Genomic DNA, 21325 nt, shown 5'->3' on the forward strand with positions numbered 1-21325 from the left:
CTAGAGGAGTAGTAGTAGACTAAGGAGTAGTAATAGACTAGAGGAGTAGTAATAGACTAGAGGAGGAGTAATAGACTAGAGGAGTATTAGACTAGAGGAGTAGTAGTAGACTAGAGGAGTAGTAGTAGACTAGAGGAGTAGTAATAGACTAGAGGAGTAGTAGTAGACTAGAGGAGGAGTAGTAGACTAGAGGAGTAGTAGTAGACTAGAGGAGTAGTAGTAGACTAGAGGAGTAGTAGTAGACTAGAGTAGTAGTAGACTAGAGGAGAAGTAATAGACTAGAGGAGTAGTAGTAGACTAGAGGAGTAGTAATAGACTAGAGGAGTAGTAGTAGACTAGAGTAGTAGTAGACTAGAGGAGTAGTAATATACTAGAGGAGGAGTAATAGACTTGAGGAGTAGTAATAGACTAGAGGAGTAGTAGTAGACTAGAGGAGTAGTAGTAGACTAGAGGAGGAGTAATAGACTAGAGTAGTAGTAGACTAGAGGAGTAGTAGTAGACTAGAGGAGTAGTAGTAGACTAAGGAGTAGTAGTAGACTAGAGGAGTAGTAGTAGACTAGAGGAGTAGTAGTAGACTAGAGGAGTAGTAATAGACTAGAGGAGTAGTAGTAGACTAGAGGAGTAGTAGTAGACTAGAGGAGTAGTAGACTAAAGGATTAGTAGCCTAGAGGAGTAGTAGACTAGAGGAGTAGTAGTAGACTGGAGTAGTAGTAGACTAGAGGAGTAGTAGTAGACTAGAGGAGTAGTAGTAGACTAGAGGTGTAGTAGACTAGAGGAGTAGTAGTAGACTAGAGGAGTAGTAGTAGACTAGAGGAGTAGTAGTAGACTAGAGGAGTAGTAGACTAGAGGAGGAGTAATAGACTAGAGGAGTAGTAGACTAGAGGAGTAGTAGACTAAAGGAGTAGTAGTAGACTAGAGGAGTAGTAGTAGACTAGAGGAGTAGTAGTAGACTAGAGGAGTAGTAGACTAAAGGATTAGTAGTAGACTAGAGGAGTAGTAGTAGACTAGAGGAGTAGTAGTAGACTAGAGGAGTAGTAGTAGACTAGAGGAGTAGTAGACTAAAGGATTAGTAGTAGACTAGAGGAGGAGTAATAGACTAGAGGAGTAGTAGACTAAAGGATTAGTAGCCTAGAGGAGTAGTAGCCTAGAGGAGTAGTAGACTAGAGGAGTAGTAGTAGACTAAGGAGCAGTAATAGACTAGAGGAGTAGTAATAGACTAGAGGAGGAGTAGTAGACTAGAGGAGTAGTAGACTAAAGGATTAGTAGCCTAGAGGAGTAGTAGACTAGAGGAGTAGTAGTAGACTAAAGGATTAGTAGCCTAGAGGAGTAGTAGTAGCCTAGAGGAGTAGTAGTAGACTAGAGGAGGAGTAATAGACTAGAGGAGTAGTAGACTAGAGGAGTAGTAGTAGACTAAGGAGTAGTAATAGACTAGAGGAGTAGTAGACTAGAGGAGTAGTAGTAGACTAGAGGAGTAGTAGTAGACTAGAGGAGGAGTAATAGACTAGAGGAGGAGTAATGGACTAGAGGAGTAGTAGTAGACTAGAGGAGTAGTAGTAGACTAGAGGAGTAGTAGACTAGAGGAGTAGTAGTAGACTAGAGTAGTAGTAGACTAGAGGAGTAGTAGTAGACTAGAGAAGTAGTAGTAGACTAGAGGAGTAGTAGTAGACTAGAGGAGTAATGGACTAGAGGAGTAGTAGTAGACTAGAGTAGTAGTAGACTAGAGGAGTAGTAATAGACTAGAGGAGGAGTAATAGACTAGAGGAGTAGTAATAGACTAGAGGAGGAGTAATAGACTAGAGGAGTAGTAGTAGACTAGAGTAGTAGTAGACTAGAGGAGTAGTAGTAGACTAGAGGAGTAGTAGTAGACTAGAGGAGTAGTAGTAGACTAGAGTAGTAGTAGACTAGAGGAGTAGTAATAGACTAGAGGAGTAGTAGTAGACTAGAGGAGTAGTAATAGACTAGAGGAGTAGTAGTAGACTAGAGGAGTAATAGACTAGAGGAGTAGTAGTAGACTAGAGGAGTAGTAGTAGACTAGAGGAGTGGTAGTAGACTAGAGGAGTAGTAGTAGACTAGAGGTGTAGTAGACTAGAGGAGTAGTAGTAGACTAGAGGAGTAGTAATAGACTAGAGGAGTAGTAGACTAGAGGAGTAGTAGTAGACTAAGGAGTAGTAATAGACTAGAGGAGTAGTAATAGACTAGAGGAGGAGTAGTAGACTAGAGGAGTAGTAATAGACTAGAGGCGTAGTAATAGACTAGAGGAGTAGTAGTAGACTAGAGGAGTAGTAGTAGACTAGAGGAGTAGTAGACTAGAGGAGTAGTAGTAGACTAAGGAGTAGTAATAGACTAGAGGAGTAGTAATAGACTAGAGGAGGAGTAATAGACTAGAGGAGTATTAGACTAGAGGAGTAGTAGTAGACTAGAGGAGTAGTAGTAGACTAGAGGAGTAGTAATAGACTAGAGGAGTAGTAGTAGACTAGAGGAGGAGTAGTAGACTAGAGGAGTAGTAGTAGACTAGAGGAGTAGTAGTAGACTAGAGGAGTAGTAGTAGACTAGAGGAGGAGTAGTAGACTAGAGGAGTAGTAGTAGACTAGAGGAGTAGTAGTAGACTAGAGGAGTAGTAGTAGACTAGAGGAGTAGTAGTAGACTAGAGGAGTAGTAATAGACTAGAGGAGTAGTAATAGACTAGAGGAGTAGTAGTAGACTAGAGGAGGAGTAATATACTAGAGTAGTAGTAGACTAGAGGAGTAGTAGTAGACTAGAGGAGTAGTAGTAGACTAGAGGAGTAGTAGTAGACTAGAGGTGTAGTAGACTAGAGGAGTAGTAGTAGACTAGAGGAGTAGTAATAGACTAGAGGAGTAGTAGACTAGAGGAGTAGTAGTAGACTAAGGAGTAGTAATAGACTAGAGGAGTAGTAATAGACTAGAGGAGGAGTAGTAGACTAGAGGAGTAGTAATAGACTAGAGGAGTAGTAATAGACTAGAGGAGTAGTAGTAGACTAGAGGAGTAGTAGTAGACTAGAGGAGTAGTAGTAGACTAGAGGAGGAGTAATAGACTAGAGGAGTAGTAGACTATAGGAGTAGTAGTAGACTAGAGGAGTAGTAATAGACTAGAGGAGGAGTAGTAGACTAAGGAGTAGTAGTAGACTAGAGGAGTAGTAGTAGACTAGAGGAGTAGTAGTAGACTAGAGGAGTAGTAATAGACTAGAGGAGGAGTAGTAGACTAGAGGAGTAGTAGTAGACTAGAGGAGGAGTAATAGACTAGAGGAGGAGTAATGGACTAGAGGAGTAGTAGTAGACTAGAGGAGTAGTAGTAGACTAGAGGAGTAGTAATAGACTAGAGGAGGAGTAGTAGACTAGAGGAGTAGTAGTAGACTAGAGGAGTAGTAGTAGACTAGAGGAGGAGTAATAGACTAGAGTAGTAGTAGACTAGAGGAGTAGTAGTAGACTAGAGGAGTAGTAGTAGACTAGAGGAGTAGTAGTAGACTAGAGGTGTAGTAGTAGACTAGAGGAGTAGTAGTAGACTAGAGGAGTAGTAATAGACTAGAGGAGTAGTAGTAGCCTAGAGGAGTAGTAGACTAGAGGAGGAGTAGTAGACTAGAGGAGTAGTAGACTAGAGGAGTAGTAGTAGACTAGAGGAGGAGTAGTAGACTAGAGGAGTAATAGACTAGAGGAGTAGTAGTAGACTAGAGGAGTAGTAGTAGACTAGAGGAGTAGTAGTAGACTAGAGGAGTAGTAGTAGACTAGAGGAGTAGCAGTAGACTATAGGAGTAGTAGTAGACTAGAGGAGTAGTAGTAGACTAGAGGAGTAGTAGTAGACTAGAGGAGTAGTAATAGACTAGAGGAGTAGTAGTAGACTAGAGGTGTAGTAGTAGACTAGAGGTGTGGTAGACTAGAGGAGTAGTAGTAGACTAGAGGAGGAGTAGTAGACTAGAGGAGTAGTAGTAGACTAGAGGAGTAGTAGTAGACTAGAGGAGGAGTAATAGACTAGAGGAGTAGTAGTAGACTAGAGGTGTAGTAGTAGACTAGAGGAGTAGTAATAGACTAGAGGAGTAGTAGTAGACTAGAGGAGTAGTAATAGACTAGAGGAGTAGTAGTAGACTAGAGGTGTAGTAGTAGACTAGAGGTGTAGTAGTAGACTAGAGGAGTAGTAGTAGACTAGAGGAGTAGTAGTAGACTAGAGGAGTAGTAATAGACTAGAGGAGTAGTAGTAGACTAGATGTGTAGTAGTAGACTAGAGGTGTAGTAGTAGACTAGAGGAGTAGTAGTAGACTAGAGGAGTAGTAGTAGACTAGAGGTGTAGTAGTAGACTAGAGGTGTAGTAGACTAGAGGAGTAGTAGTAGACTAGAGGAGGAGTAGTAGACTAGAGGAGTAGTAGTAGACTAGAGGAGTAGTAGTAGACTAGAGGAGGAGTAATAGACTAGAGGAGTAGTAGTAGACTAGAGGAGTAGTAATAGACTAGAGGAGTATTAGTAGACTAGAGGAGTAGTAATAGACTAGAGGAGTAGTAGTAGACTAGAGGTGTAGTAGTAGACTAGAGGTGTAGTAGTAGACTAGAGGAGTAGTAGTAGACTAGAGGAGTAGTAGTAGACTAGAGGAGTAGTAATAGACTAGAGGAGTAGTAGTAGACTAGAGGTGTAGTAGTAGACTAGAGGTGTAGTAGTAGACTAGAGGAGTAGTACTAGACTAGAGGAGTAGTAGTAGACTAGAGGAGTAGTAATAGACTAGAGGAGTAGTAGACTAGAGGAGTAGTAGTAGACTAGAGGAGTAGTAATAGACTAGAGGAGTAGTAGTAGACTAGAGGAGTAGTAGTAGACTAGAGGAGTAGTAATAGACTAGAGGAGTAGTAGTAGACTAGAGGTGTAGTAGTAGACTAGAGGTGTAGTAGACTAGAGGAGTAGTAGTAGACTAGAGGAGGAGTAGTAGACTAGAGGAGTAGTAGTAGACTAGAGGAGTAGTAGTAGACTAGAGGAGTAGTAGTAGACTAGAGGAGTAGTAATAGACTAGAGGAGTAGTAGTAGACTAGAGTAGTAGTAGACTAGAGGAGTAGTAGTAGACTAGAGGAGTAGTAGTAGACTAGAGGAGTAGTAGTAGACTAGAGGAGTAGTAATAGACTAGAGGAGTAGTAGTAGACTAGAGGTGTAGTAGTAGACTAGAGGTGTAGTAGTAGACTAGAGGAGTAGTACTAGACTAGAGGAGTAGTAGTAGACTAGAGGAGTAGTAATAGACTAGAGGAGTAGTAGACTAGAGGAGTAGTAGTAGACTAGAGGAGTAGTAGTAGACTAGAGGAGTAGTAGTAGACTAGAGGAGTAGTAATAGACTAGAGTAGTAGTAGTAGACTAGAGGTGTAGTAGTAGACTAGAGGAGTAGTAATAGACTAGAGGAGTAGTAATAGACTAGAGGAGTAGTAGTAGACTAGAGGTGTAGTAGTAGACTAGAGGTGTAGTAGTAGACTAGAGGAGTAGTAGACTAGAGGTGTAGTAGTAGACTAGAGGAGTAGTAGTAGACTAGAGGAGTAGTAGACTAGAGGAGTAGTAATAGACTAGAGGAGTAGTAGTAGACTAGAGGTGTAGTAGACTAGAGGAGTAGTAGTAGACTAGAGGAGTAGTAGTAGACTAGGGAGTCTAGTAGTAGACTAGAGGAGTAGTAGTAGACTAGAGGAGTAGTAATAGACTAGAGGTGTAGTAGTAGACTAGAGGTGTAGTAGACTAGAGGAGTAGTAGTAGACTAGAGGAGGAGTAGTAGACTAGAGGAGTAGTAGTAGACTAGAGGAGTAGTAGTAGACTAGAGGAGTAGTAGTAGACTAGAGGAGTAGTAGTAGACTAGAGGAGTAGTAATAGACTAGAGGAGGAGTAGTAGACTAGAGGAGTAGTAATAGACTAGAGGAGGAGTAATGGACTAGTGGAGTAGTAGTAGACTAGAGGAGTAGTAATAGACTAGAGGAGGAGTAGTAGACTAGAGGAGTAGTAATAGACTAGAGGAGTAGTAGTAGACTAGAGGAGTAGTAGTAGACTAGAGGAGTAGTAATAGACTAGAGGAGTAGTAGTAGACTAGAGGAGTAGTAGTAGACTAGAGGAGTGGTAGACTAGAGGAGTAGTAGTAGACTAGAGGAGTAGTAGTAGACTAGAGGAGTAGTAGTAGACTAGAGGAGTAGTAGTAGACTAGAGGAGTAGTAATAGACTAGAGGAGTAGTAGTAGACTAGAGGAGTAGTAGTAGACTAGAGGAGTAGTAGTAGACTAGAGGAGTAGTAGTAGACTAGAGGAGTAGTAGTAGACTAGAGGAGGAGTAATGGACTAGAGGAGTAGTAGTAGACTAGAGGAGTAGTAGTAGACTAGAGGAGTAGTAGTAGACTAGAGGAGTAGTAGTAGACTAGAGGAGTAGTAGTAGACTAGAGGAGGAGTAATGGACTAGAGGAGTAGTAGTAGACTAGAGGAGTAGTAGACTAGAGGAGTAGTAGTAGACTAGAGGAGTAGTAGTAGACTAGAGGAGTAGTAGTAGACTAGAGGAGTAGTAGTAGACTAGAGGAGTAGTAGTAGACTAGAGGAGTAGTAGACTAGAGGAGTAGTAGTAGACTAGAGGAGTAGTAGACTAGAGGAGTAGTAGTAGACTAGAGGAGTAGTAGTAGACTAGAGGAGTAGTAGTAGACTAGAGGAGTAGTAGTAGACTAGAGGAGTAGTAGTAGACTAGAGGAGTAGTAGTAGACTAGAGGAGTAGTAGTAGACTAGAGGAGTAGTAGTAGACTAGAGGAGTAGTAGACTAGAGGAGTAGTAGTAGACTAGAGGAGTAGTAGACTAGAGGAGTAGTAGCAGACTGGAGTAGTAGTAGACTAGAGGTGTAGTAGACTAGAGGAGTGTGTGTGTGTGTGTGACTTCGTTGTTAGCTGCGTGTGTCTCTCCCTCCAGAGACTCTGCACCGTCAGCCTTGCTCTGCGTTTTCAACTTTTACTCTACATATTTAATGGAAGCCATGTTACTCTGGCCACAAAAGCATCGCTGCTATTTCTGTCCTTCTCTGACAGCACGCTCTGTTTCTCTGTCTCCCACCATCTCTGCTGCCTTTTCAAAACACCAGTTCACTGAAACGCAGTACAGAGCTAACTACAAAAGAGCTCACCCTCACTGTTTCACAATGATCTATCAGGAGACATCTGTTTGTGTGTGTGTGTGTGTGTGTGTTAGAGAGTGTGTGTACAGCATGCATGTTAGGGAGAGAGAGTGTGTGTGTGTGTGTGTGTGTGTGTGTGTGTGTGTGTGTGTGAGTGTGTGTGTGTGTGTGTGTGTGTGTGTGTGTGTGAGAGAGAGTGTGTGTACAGTATGCATGTTAGGGAGAGTGTGTGTGTGTGTGTGTGTGTGTGTGTGTGTGTGTGTGTGTGTGTGTGTGTGTGTGTGTGTGTGTGTGTGTGTGTGTGTGTGTGTGTGTGTGTGTACAGTATTCATGTTAGGGTGAGTGTGTGTGTGTGTGTTAGAGAGTGTGTGTACAGTATGCATGTTAGGGAGAGTGTGTGTGTACCTGCAGACACTGCAGACGAAGCAGGTAGGGTGGTAGGTCCTCCCCAGAGCAGAGACCACCTCCCCGGTGATGAATCCGTCACAGCGGTCACAGCACGTCCCATACAGACGTTGGTAGTCTGACGTACAGATGTACTCACCACTCTTCTGATAGAACCCAGATCTAGCCAGGCCACACCCACACACTGGAGAGAGAGTTGGTGGGAGAGTGAGGGGAGAGAGAGAGTGAGGGGAGAGAGAGAGTCTACGCCTTCACTATGGTGATTCACTAAAACAATACAGAAATACACTACGGAAAAAGAAGGAACAGCATGTCAGAAATCAGCTCAATGTAATTGAAGAATCCATAGACTCTAACCACTTCTGGGAAAATTGGAAAACACTAAACAAACAACACAAAGAATTATCTATCCAAAATGGAGATGTATGGGTAAACCACTTCTCCAATCTTTTTGGCTCTATAACAAAGAATAAAGAGCAAAAACATATACATGATCAAATACAGATCTTAGAATCAACTATTAAAGACTACCAGAACCCACTGGATTCTCCAATTACATTGAATGAGTTACAGGACAAAATAAAAATCCTCCAACCCAAAAAGGCCTGTGGTGTTGATGGTATCCTCAATGAAATAATCAAATATACAGACAACAAATTCCAATTGGCTATACTAAAACTCTTTAACATCATCCTTAGCTCTGGCATCTTCCCCAATATTTGGAACCAAGGACTGATCACCCCAATCCACAAAAGTGGAGACAAATTTGACCCCAATAACTACCGTGGAATATGCGTCAACAGTAACCTTGGGAATATCCTCTGCATTATCATTAACAGCAGACTCGTACACTTCCTCAATGAAAACAATGTACTGAGCAAATGTCAAATTGGCTTTTTACCAAATTACCGTACAACAGACCATGTATTCACCCTGCACACCCTAATTGACAACCAAACAAACCAAAACAAAGGCAAAGTCTTCTCATGCTTTGTTGATTTCAAAAAAGCCTTCGACTCAATTTGGCATGAGGGTCTGCTATACAAACTGATGGAAAGTGGTGTTGGGGGTAAAACATACGACATTATAAAACCCATGTACACAAACAACAAGTGTGCGGTTAAAATTGGCAAAAAAAAACACACATTTCTTCACACAGGGTTGTGGGGTTAGACAGGGATGCAGCTTAAGCCCCACCCTCTTCAACATATATATCAACGAATTGGCGCGGGCACTAGAAAAGTCTGCAGCACCCGAAGTCAAATGTCTGCTGTTTGCTGATGATCTGGTGCTTCTGTCACCAACCAAGGAGGGCCTACAGCAGCATCTAGATCTTATGCACAGATTCTGTCAGACCTGGGCCCTGACAGTAAATCTCAGTAAGACCAAAATAATGGTGTTCCAAAATAGGTCCAGTCACCAGGACCACAAATACAAATTCCATCTAGACACTGTTGCCCTAGAGCACACAAAAAACTATACATACCTTGGCCTAAACATCAGCGCTACAGGTAACGTCCGCTCACCAACCAAGACTTCACAAAATGGGACAAACACCAAATTGAGACTCTGCACGCAGAATTCTGCAAAAATATCCTCTGTGTACAACGTAGAACACCAAATAATGCATGCAGAGCAGAATTAGGCCGATACCCACTAATTATCAAAATCCAGAAAAGAGCCGTTAAATTCTACAACCACCTAAAAGGAAGCGATTCCCAAACTTTCCACAACAAAGCCATCACCTACAGAGAGATGAACGTGGAGAAGAGTCCCCTAAGCAAGCTGGTCCTGGGGCTCTGTTCACAAACACAAACACACCCTACAGAGCCCCAGGACAGCAGCACAATTAGACCCAACCAAATCATGAGAAAACAAAAAGGTAATTACTTGACACATTGGAAAGAATTAACAAAAAAACAGAGCAAACTAGAATGCTATTTGGCCCTACACAGAGAGTACACAGCGGCAGAATACCTGACCACTGTGACTGACCCAAAATTAAGGAAAGCTTTGACTATGTACAGACTCAGTGAGCATAGCCTTGCTATTGAGAAAGGCCGCCGTAGGCAGACATGGCTCTCAAGAGAAGACAGGCTATGTGCTCACTGCCCACAAAATGAGGTGGAAACTGAGCTGCACTTCCTAACCTCCTGCCCAATGTATGACCATATTAGAGAGACATATTTCCCTCAGATTACACAGATCCACAAAGAATTCGAAAACAAATCCAATTTTGAAAAACTCCCATATCTACTGGGTGAAATTCCACAGTGTGCTATCACAGCAGCAAGATTTGTGACCTGTTGCCACGAGAAAAGGGAAACCAGTGAAGAACTAACACCATTGTAAATACAACCCATATCTATGCTTATTAATTTTATCTTGTGTCCTTTAACCATTTGTACATTGTTAAAACACTGTATATATATATATAATATGACATTTGTAATGTCTTTATTGTTTTGAAACTTCTGTATGTGTGATGTTTACTGTTAATTTTTATTGTTTATTTCACTTTATATATTCACTTTATATATTATCTACCTCACTTGCTTTGGCAATGTTAACACATGTTTCCCATGCCAATAAAGCCCTTTAATTGAATTGAATTGAATTGAATTGAATTGAGAGAGAGAGAGGGGAGAGAGAGAGAGAGAAGAGAAGGAGAGAGAGGGAGAGGGAGAGGAAGAAAGAGAGAGAGAGATGGTGGATTGGGTTAAAGACTGAGCACTCAAACTATTCTACATGAAAAACCATGGTAAAAACAAGAAACAATCTAGAAGAAAAAGAAACACACACCTATTTAGACGAGGTGCTGGCTAGCGGAGTAGAAAACTTGAAACTGCTACAGTAATTCCTCAGCTTTAGTTGAGGTGGCAAAGCTATTCTATATCCCGGGTTTGGACCCAGTTGGTCACATCTGCCCCACATCTGCCCCACTTCCACAGTAAACTGTTCGAAATGAGCCAATTAGTGTTTTTATGGGGAGCTCAGAGGGTTGTTCAGTGGTGGTTCTGACAGAGGTATTTTGTTGGGTTTCATTAAGTTTCCTCCTCCCTGCTTCTCCACACAGAACAGCCCACCCTCATTACAGACACGCAGACATAGACATGGTGTGTGTGTATGTATATTTGCATGCATGCTTGCCATTGGAGGCTGCTGAGGGGAGGACGGCTCATAATAATGGCTGTAATGAAGCGAAGGGATTGGCATCAAACCATGTTTTTGAAAAATTTGATACCATTCCATATTCCGCTCCAGTCATTATCACAAGCCCATCCTCCCTATTTAAGGTGCCCCAGCCTCCTTGCGTGTGTGTGTTTCCGGGTGTCGGGTATACCGTTTGGTATGATGTGAAAATAAAGACAATGTGGAAAACAGAAACAATTCCTTCATTGGAGATAAATAAGACGGAACAAAATACCCTTTCCTGTTCTCCACGAGAAGAGAGAAAGAGAGGAATGGAAAGAGAAAGAGAGAGAGAGAGAGAGAGAGAGAGAGAGAGGAATCGAAAGAGAGAGAGAGAGAGAGAGAGAGAGAGAGAGAGAGAGAGAGGAATCGAAAGAGAGAGAGAGAGAGAGAGAGAGAGAGAGAGAGAGAGAGAGAGAGAGAGAGAAAGAGATGGAGAGAGAGAGAAAGAGATGGATGGAGAGAGAGAGAAAGAGAGGAATGGAAAGAGAGAGAGAGAGAGAGAGAGAGAAAGAGAGGAATGGAAAGAGAGAGATAGAGAGAGAGAGAGAGAGAGAGAAAGAGATGGAGATGGAGAGAGAGAGAAAGAGATGGATGGAGAGAGAGAGAGAGAAAGAGATGGATGGAGAGAGAGAGAGAGAGAAAGAGATGGATGGAGAGAGAGAGAGAGAGAGAGAGAGAGAATGGAAAGAGAGATAGAAGGAGATGGATGGAGAGAAAGAGAGAGAGAGATGGAGAGAAAGAGGAATGGATAGAGAGAGAGAGAGAGAGAGATGGCGATGGAGAGAGAGAGAGAGATGGAGAGGAAGAGAGGAATGGAGAGAGAGAGAGACAGAGATAAGACTGAGAGAGAGATATATAGAGATGAAGGAGAGAGAGAGAGAGATGAGAGAGAGAGAGAGAGAAAGATGAGGGAGAGAGAGAGAGACTACATGTGTGATTTGTTCTAGTAAACAGAGTTGGTATTCTCTACAGCTATTTGTCTGTAAGGTCAAGTGAAGAGATAAACTATAGTAACTCTAGTGGGTGTGGTTCCTAAAAAGGTACTTCTAAAGGAGGATCAATATGTTTAAATCAGATCAGTGAATCACCATTTTGCTCTTTTGCTCTCCCTCTCTCCGTCTCCCTCTCTCCGTCGCCCTCTCTCCGCTGTATCTGATGCTTTCTTCATCTACTGACACTGAAACTGTAAGACTGACATTATTCTGTATCTGATGCTTTCTTCCTCTACTGACACTGAAACTGTAAGACTGACATTATTCTGTATCTGATGCTTTCTTCCTATACTGACACTGAAACTGTACGACTGACATTATTCTGTATCTGATGCTTTCTTCATCTACTGACACTGAAACTGTAAGACTGACATTATTCTGTATCTGATGCTTTCTTCATCTACTGACACTGAAACTGTACGACTGACATTATTCTGTATCTGATGCTTTCTTCCTCTACTGACACTGAAACTGTATGTCTGACTTTATTCTGTGTCTGATGCTTTCTTCATCTACGGACACTGAAACTGTACGACTGACTTTATTCTGTATCTGATGCTTTCTTCATCTACTGACACTGAAACTGTACGACTGACTTTATTCTGTATCTGATGCTTTCTTCATCTACTGACACTGAAACTGTACGAATGACATTATTCTGTATCTGATGCTTTCTTCCTCTACTGACACTGAAACTGTACGACTGACTTCATTCTGTATACACTGTATCTGATGCTTTCTTCATCTACTGACACTGAAACTGTACGACTGACATTATTCTGTATCACTGTATCTGATGCTTTCTTCATCTACTGACACTGAAACTGTACGACTGACATTATTCTGTATCACTGTATCTGATGCTTTCTTCATCTACTGACACTGAAACTGTACGACTGACATTATTCTGTATCACTGTATCTGATGCTTTCTTCATATACTGACACTGAAACTGTACGACTGACATTATTCTGTATCACTGTATCTGATGCTTTCTTCATCTACTGACACTGAAACTGTAAGACTGACATTATTCTGTATCACTGTATCTGATGCTTTCTTCCTCTACTGACAATGAAACTGTATGACTGACATTATTCTGTATCTGATGCTTTCTTCATCTCCTGACACTGAAACTGTAAGACTGACATTATTCTGTATCTGATGCTTTCTTCATCTACTGACACTGAAACTGTACGACTGACATTATTCTGTATCACTGTATCTGATGCTTTCTTCATCTACTGACACTGAAACTGTACGACTGACATTATTCTGTATCACTGTATCTGATGCTTTCTTCATCTACTGACACTGAAACTGTACGACTGACATTATTCTGTATCACTGTATCTGATGCTTTCTTCATATACTGACACTGAAACTGTACGACTGACATTATTCTGTATCACTGTATCTGATGCTTTCTTCATCTACTGACACTGAAACTGTAAGACTGACATTATTCTGTATCACTGTATCTGATGCTTTCTTCCTCTACTGACAATGAAACTGTATGACTGACATTATTCTGTATCTGATGCTTTCTTCATCTCCTGACACTGAAACTGTAAGACTGACATTATTCTGTATCTGATGCTTTCTTCATCTACTGACACTGAAACTGTACGACTGACATTATTCTGTATACACTGTATCTGATGCTTTCTTCATCTACTGACACTGAAACTGTACGACTGACATTATTCTGTATCTGATGCTTTCTTCCTCTACTGACACTGAAACTGTAAGACTGACATTATTCTGTATACACTGTATCTGATACTTTCTTCATCTACTGACACTGAAACTGTACGACTGACATTATTCTGTATCACTGTATCTGATGCTTTCTTCATCTACTGACACTGAAACTGTAATACTGACATTATTCTGTATCACTGTATCTGATGCTTTCTTCATCTACTGACACTGAAACTGTACGACTGACATTATTCTGTATCTGATGTATTCTTCCTCTACTGACACTGAAACTGTAAGACTGACTTTATTCTGTATCTGATGCTTTCTTCATCTACTGACACTGAAACTGTACGACTGACTTTATTCTGTATCTGATGCTTTCTTCATCTACTGACACTGAAACTGTACGAATGACATTATTCTGTATCACTGTATCTGATGCTTTCTTCATCTACTGACACTGAAACTGTACGACTGACATTATTCTGTATCACTGTATCTGATGCTTTCTTCATCTACTGACACTGAAACTGTACGACTGACATTATTCTGTATCACTGTATCTGATGCTTTCTTCATATACTGACACTGAAACTGTACGACTGACATTATTCTGTATCACTGTATCTGATGCTTTCTTCATCTACTGACACTGAAACTGTAAGACTGACATTATTCTGTATCACTGTATCTGATGCTTTCTTCCTCTACTGACAATGAAACTGTATGACTGACATTATTCTGTATCTGATGCTTTCTTCATCTCCTGACACTGAAACTGTAAGACTGACATTATTCTGTATCTGATGCTTTCTTCATCTACTGACACTGAAACTGTACGACTGACATTATTCTGTATCTGATGCTTTCTTCATCTACTGACACTGAAACTGTACGACTGACTTTATTCTGTATCTGATGCTTTCTTCCTCTACTGACACTGAAACTGTACGTCTGACTTTATTCTGTATCTGATGCTTTCTTCATCTACGGACACTGAAACTGTACGACTGACTTTATTCTGTATCTGATGCTTTCTTCATCTACTGACACTGAAACTGTACGACTGACTTTATTCTGTATCTGATGCTTTCTTCATCTACTGACACTGAAACTGTACGAATGACATTATTCTGTATCACTGTATCTGATGCTTTCTTCATCTACTGACACTGAAACTGTACGACTGACATTATTCTGTATCACTGTATCTGATGCTTTCTTCATCTACTGACACTGAAACTGTACGACTGACATTATTCTGTATCACTGTATCTGATGCTTTCTTCATCTACTGACACTGAAACTGTACGACTGACATTATTCTATATACACTGTATCTGATGCTTTCTTCATCTACTGACACTGAAACTGTACGACTGACATTATTCTGTATCTGATGCTTTCTTCATCTACTGACACTGAAACTGTAAGACTGACATTATTCTGTATCACTGTATCTGATGCTTTCTTCCTCTACTGACAATGAAACTGTATGACTGACATTATTCTGTATCTGATGCTTTCTTCATCTACTGACACTGAAACTGTAAGACTGACATTATTCTGTATCTGATGCTTTCTTCATCTACTGACACTGAAACTGTACGACTGACATTATTCTGTATACACTGTATCTGATGCTTTCTTCATCTACTGACACTGAAACTGTACGACTGACATTATTCTGTATCTGATGCTTTCTTCCTCTACTGACACTGAAACTGAAAGACTGACATTATTCTGTATACACTGTATCTGATACTTTCTTCATCTACTGACACTGAAACTGTACGACTGACATTATTCTGTATCACTGTATCTGATGAATTCTTCATCTACTGACACTGAAACTGTAATACTGACATTATTCTGTATCACTGTATCTGATGCTTTCTTCATCTACTGACACTGAAACTGTACGACTGACATTATTCTGTATCACTGTATCTGATGCTTTCTTCATCTACTGAAACTGAAACTGTACGACTGACATTATTCTGTATCACTGTATCTGATGCTTTCTTCATCTACTGACACTGAAACTGTGAGACTGACATTATTCTGTATCACTGTATCTGATGCTTTCTTCCTCTACTGACACTGAAACTGTACGACTGACATTATTCTGTATCTGATGCTTTCTTCATCTACTGACACTGAAACTGTAAGACTGACATTATTCTGTATCTGATTCTTTCTTCATCTACTGACACTGAAACTGTACGACTGACATTATTCTGTATACACTGTATCTGATGCTTTCTTCATCTACTGACACTGAAACTGTACGACTGACATTATTCTGTATCTGATGCTTTCTTCATCTACTGACACTGAAACTGTAAGACTGACATTATTCTGTATCTGATGCTTTCTTTATCTACTGACACTGAAACTGTACGACTGACTATATTCTGTATCACTATCTGATGCTTTCTTCATCTACTGACACAAACTGTACGACTGACTTTATTCTGTATGACTGTATCTGATGCTTTTTTCATCTACTGACACTGAAACTGTACGACTGACTTTATTCTGTATCTGATGCTTTCTTCATCTACTGACACTGAAACTGTACGACTGACTTTATTCTGTATACACTGTATCTGATGCTTTCTTCATCTACTGACACTGAAACTGTACGACTGACTTTATTCTGTATCACTGTATCTGATGCTTTCTTCATCTACTGACACTGAAACTGTACGACTGACATTATTCTGTATCACTCTATCTGATGCTTTCTTCATCTACTGACACTGAAACTGTACGACTGACATTATTCTGTATCACTGTATCTGATGCTTTCTTCATCTACTGAAACTGAAACTGTACGATTGACATTATTCTGTATCACTGTATCTGATGCTTTCTTCATCTACTGACACTGAAACTGTAAGACTGACATTATTCTGTATCACTGTATCTGATGCTTTCTTCCTCTACTGACAATGAAACTGTATGACTGACATTATTCTGTATCTGATGCTTTCTTCATCTCCTGACACTGAAACTGTAAGACTGACATTATTCTGTATCTGATGCTTTCTTCATCTACTGACACTGAAACTGTACGACTGACATTATTCTGTATACACTGTATCTGATGCTTTCTTCATCTACTGACACTGAAACTGTACGACTGACATTATTCTGTATCTGATGCTTTCTTCCTCTACTGACACTGAAACTGTAAGACTGACATTATTCTGTATACACTGTATCTGATACTTTCTTCATCTACTGACACTGAAACTGTACGACTGACATTATTCTGTATCACTGTATCTGATGCTTTCTTCATCTACTGACACTGAAACTGTAATACTGACATTATTCTGTATCACTGTATCTGATGCTTTCTTCATCTACTGACACTGAAACTGTACGACTGACATTATTCTGTATCTGATGTATTCTTCCTCTACTGACACTGAAACTGTAAGACTGACTTTATTCTGTATCTGATGCTTTCTTCATCTACTGACACTGAAACTGTGAGACTGACATTCTGTATCTGATGCTTTCTTCATCTACTGACACTGAAACTGTACGACTGACATTATTCTGTATCTGATGCTTTCTTCATCTACTGACACTGAAACTGTACGACTGACTTTATTCTGTATCTGATGCTTTCTTCCTCTACTGACACTGAAACTGTACGTCTGACTTTATTCTGTATCTGATGCTTTCTTCATCTACGGACACTGAAACTGTACGACTGACTTTATTCTGTATCTGATGCTTTCTTCATCTACTGACACTGAAACTGTACGACTGACTTTATTCTGTATCTGATGCTTTCTTCATCTACTGACACTGAAACTGTACGAATGACATTATTCTGTATCACTGTATCTGATGCTTTCTTCATCTACTGACACTGAAACTGTACGACTGACATTATTCTGTATCACTGTATCTGATGCTTTCTTCATCTACTGACACTGAAACTGTACGACTGACATTATTCTGTATCACTGTATCTGATGCTTTCTTCATCTACTGACACTGAAACTGTACGACTGACATTATTCTATATACACTGTATCTGATGCTTTCTTCATCTACTGACACTGAAACTGTACGACTGACATTATTCTGTATCTGATGCTTTCTTCATCTACTGACACTGAAACTGTAAGACTGACATTATTCTGTATCACTGTATCTGATGCTTTCTTCCTCTACTGACAATGAAACTGTATGACTGACATTATTCTGTATCTGATGCTTTCTTCATCTACTGACACTGAAACTGTAAGACTGACATTATTCTGTATCTGATGCTTTCTTCATCTACTGACACTGAAACTGTACGACTGACATTATTCTGTATACACTGTATCTGATGCTTTCTTCATCTACTGACACTGAAACTGTACGACTGACATTATTCTGTATCTGATGCTTTCTTCCTCTACTGACACTGAAACTGAAAGACTGACATTATTCTGTATACACTGTATCTGATACTTTCTTCATCTACTGACACTGAAACTGTACGACTGACATTATTCTGTATCACTGTATCTGATGAATTCTTCATCTACTGACACTGAAACTGTAATACTGACATTATTCTGTATCACTGTATCTGATGCTTTCTTCATCTACTGACACTGAAACTGTACGACTGACATTATTCTGTATCACTGTATCTGATGCTTTCTTCATCTACTGAAACTGAAACTGTACGATTGACATTATTCTGTATCACTGTATCTGATGCTTTCTTCATCTACTGACACTGAAACTGTGATACTGACATTATTCTGTATCACTGTATCTGATGCTTTCTTCCTCTACTGACACTGAAACTGTACGACTGACATTATTCTGTATCTGATGCTTTCTTCATCTACTGACACTGAAACTGTAAGACTGACATTATTCTGTATCTGATTCTTTCTTCATCTACTGACACTGAAACTGTACGACTGACATTATTCTGTATACACTGTATCTGATGCTTTCTTCATCTACTGACACTGAAACTGTACGACTGACATTATTCTGTATCTGATGCTTTCTTCATCTACTGACACTGAAACTGTAAGACTGACATTATTCTGTATCTGATGCTTTCTTTATCTACTGACACTGAAACTGTACGACTGACTATATTCTGTATCACTATCTGATGCTTTCTTCATCTACTGACACAAACTGTACGACTGACTTTATTCTGTATGACTGTATCTGATGCTTTTTTCATCTACTGACACTGAAACTGTACGACTGACTTTATTCTGTATCTGATGCTTTCTTCATCTACTGACACTGAAACTGTACGACTGACTTTATTCTGTATACACTGTATCTGATGCTTTCTTCATCTACTGACACTGAAACTGTACGACTGACTTTATTCTGTATCACTGTATCTGATGCTTTCTTCATCTACTGACACTGAAACTGTACGACTGACATTATTCTGTATCACTCTATCTGATGCTTTCTTCATCTACTGACACTGAAACTGTACGACTGACATTATTCTGTATCACTGTATCTGATGCTTTCTTCATCTACTGAAACTGAAACTGTACGACTGACATTATTCTGTATCACTGTATCTGATGCTTTCTTCATCTACTGACACTGAAACTGTAAGACTGACATTATTCTGTATCACTGTATCTGATGCTTTCTTCCTCTACTGACACTGAAACTGTACGACTGACATTATTCTGTATCTGATGCTTTCTTCATCTACTGACACTGAAACTGTAAGACTGACATTATTCTGTATCTGATTCTTTCTTCATCTACTGACACTGAAACTGTACGACTGACATTATTCTGTATACACTGTATCTGATGCTTTCTTCATCTACTGACACTGAAACTGTACGACTGACATTATTCTGTATCACTGTATCTGATGCTTTCTTCATCTACTGACACTGAAACTGTAAGACTGACATTATTCTGTATCACTGTATCTGATGCTTTCTTCCTCTACTGACAATGAAACTGTATGACTGACATTATTATGTATCTGATGCTTTCTTCATCTACTGACACAAACTGTACGACTGACTTTATTCTGTATGACTGTATCTGATGCTTTTTTCATCTACTGACACTGAAACTGTACGACTGACTTTATTCTGTATCTGATGCTTTCTTCATCTACTGACACTGAAACTGTACGACTGACTTTATTCTGTATACACTGTATCTGATGCTTTCTTCATCTACTGACACTGAAACTGTACGACTGACTTTATTCTGTATCACTGTATCTGATGCTTTCTTCATCTACTGACACTGAAACTGTACGACTGACATTATTCTGTATCACTGTATCTGATGCTTTCTTCATCTACTGACACTGAAACTGTACGACTGACATTATTCTGTATGACTGTATCTGATGCTTTCTTCATATACTGACACTGAAACTGTACGACTGACATTATTCTGTATCACTGTATCTGATGCTTTCTTCATCTACTGACACTGAAACTGTAAGACTGACATTATTCTGTATCACTGTATCTGATGCTTTCTTCCTCTACTGACAATGAAACTGTACGACTGACATTATTCTGTATCTGATGCTTTCTTCATCTACTGACACTGAAACTGTAAGACTGACATTATTCTGTATCTGATGCTTTCTTCATCTACTGACACTGAAACTGTACGACTGACATTATTCTGTATACACTGTATCTGATGCTTTCTTCATCTACTGACACTGAAACTGTACGACTGACATTATTCTGTATCTGATGCTTTCTTCCTCTACTGACACTGAAACTGTAAGACTGACATTATTCTGTATACACTGTATCTGATACTTTCTTCATCTACTGAAACTGAAACTGTACGACTGACATTATTCTGTATCACTGTATCTGATGCTTTCTTCATCTACTGACACTGAAACTGTAATAAAGACATTATTCTGTATCACTGTATCTGATGCTTTCTTCATCTACTGACACTGAAACTGTACTACTGACATTATTCTGTATCACTGTATCTGATGCTTTCTTCATCTACTGACACTGAAACTGTACGACTGACATTATTCTGTATCACTGTATCTGATGCTTTCTTCATCTACTGACACTGAAACTGTAAGACTGACATTATTCTGTATCACTGTATCTGATGCTTTCTTCCTCTACTGAAACTGAAACTGTACGACTGACATTATTCTGTATCTGATGCTTTCTTCATCTACTGACACTGAAACTGTAAGACTGACATTATTCTGTATCTGATTCTTTCTTCATCTACTGACACTGAAACTGTACGACTGACATTATTCTGTGAACACTGTATCTGATGCTTTCTACATCTACTGACACTGAAACTGTACGACTGACATTATTCTGTATCTGATGCTTTCTTCATCTACTGACACTGAAACTGTAAGACTGACATTATTCTGTATCTGATGCTTTCTTTATCTACTGACACTGAAACTGTACGACTGACTTTATTCTGTATCACTGTATCTGATGCTTTCTTCATCTACTGACACAAACTGTACGACTGACTTTATTCTGTATGACTGTATCTGATGCTTTTTTCATCTACTGACACTGAAACTGTAAGACTGACATTATTCTGTATCACTGTATCTGATGCTTTCTTCCTCTACTGACACTGAAACTGTACGACTGACATTATTCTGTATCTGATGCTTTCTTCATCTACTGACACTGAAACTGTAAGACTGACATTATTCTGTATCTGATTCTTTCTTCATCTACTGACACTGAAACTGTACGACTGACATTATTCTGTATACACTGTATCTGATGCTTTCTTCATCTACTAACACTTAAACTGTACGACTGACATTATTCTGTATCTGATGCTTTCTTCATCTACTGACACTTAAACTGTACGACTGACATTATTCTGTATCTGATGCTTTCTTCATCTACTGACA

At 39.7% G+C, this 21325-nt stretch overlaps 1 protein-coding gene across 1 annotated transcript in view; it reads right to left on the reverse strand.

Moving 5' to 3' along the window:
• Window positions 1–21325, reverse strand: part of LOC139366493 (actin-binding LIM protein 3-like) — a 124505-nt gene that overhangs the window by 65305 nt on the left and 37875 nt on the right. Inside the window, exon 3 of the mRNA XM_071104017.1 lies at window positions 7508–7691. Coding sequence (XP_070960118.1) covers window positions 7508–7691 — 184 coding nt within the window. The remainder of the gene's footprint in view (window positions 1–7507; window positions 7692–21325) is intronic.

The sequence above is a fragment of the Oncorhynchus clarkii genome, chromosome 14 (assembly GCF_045791955.1).
Source record: "Oncorhynchus clarkii lewisi isolate Uvic-CL-2024 chromosome 14, UVic_Ocla_1.0, whole genome shotgun sequence".
NCBI lineage: Eukaryota > Metazoa > Chordata > Actinopteri > Salmoniformes > Salmonidae > Oncorhynchus > Oncorhynchus clarkii.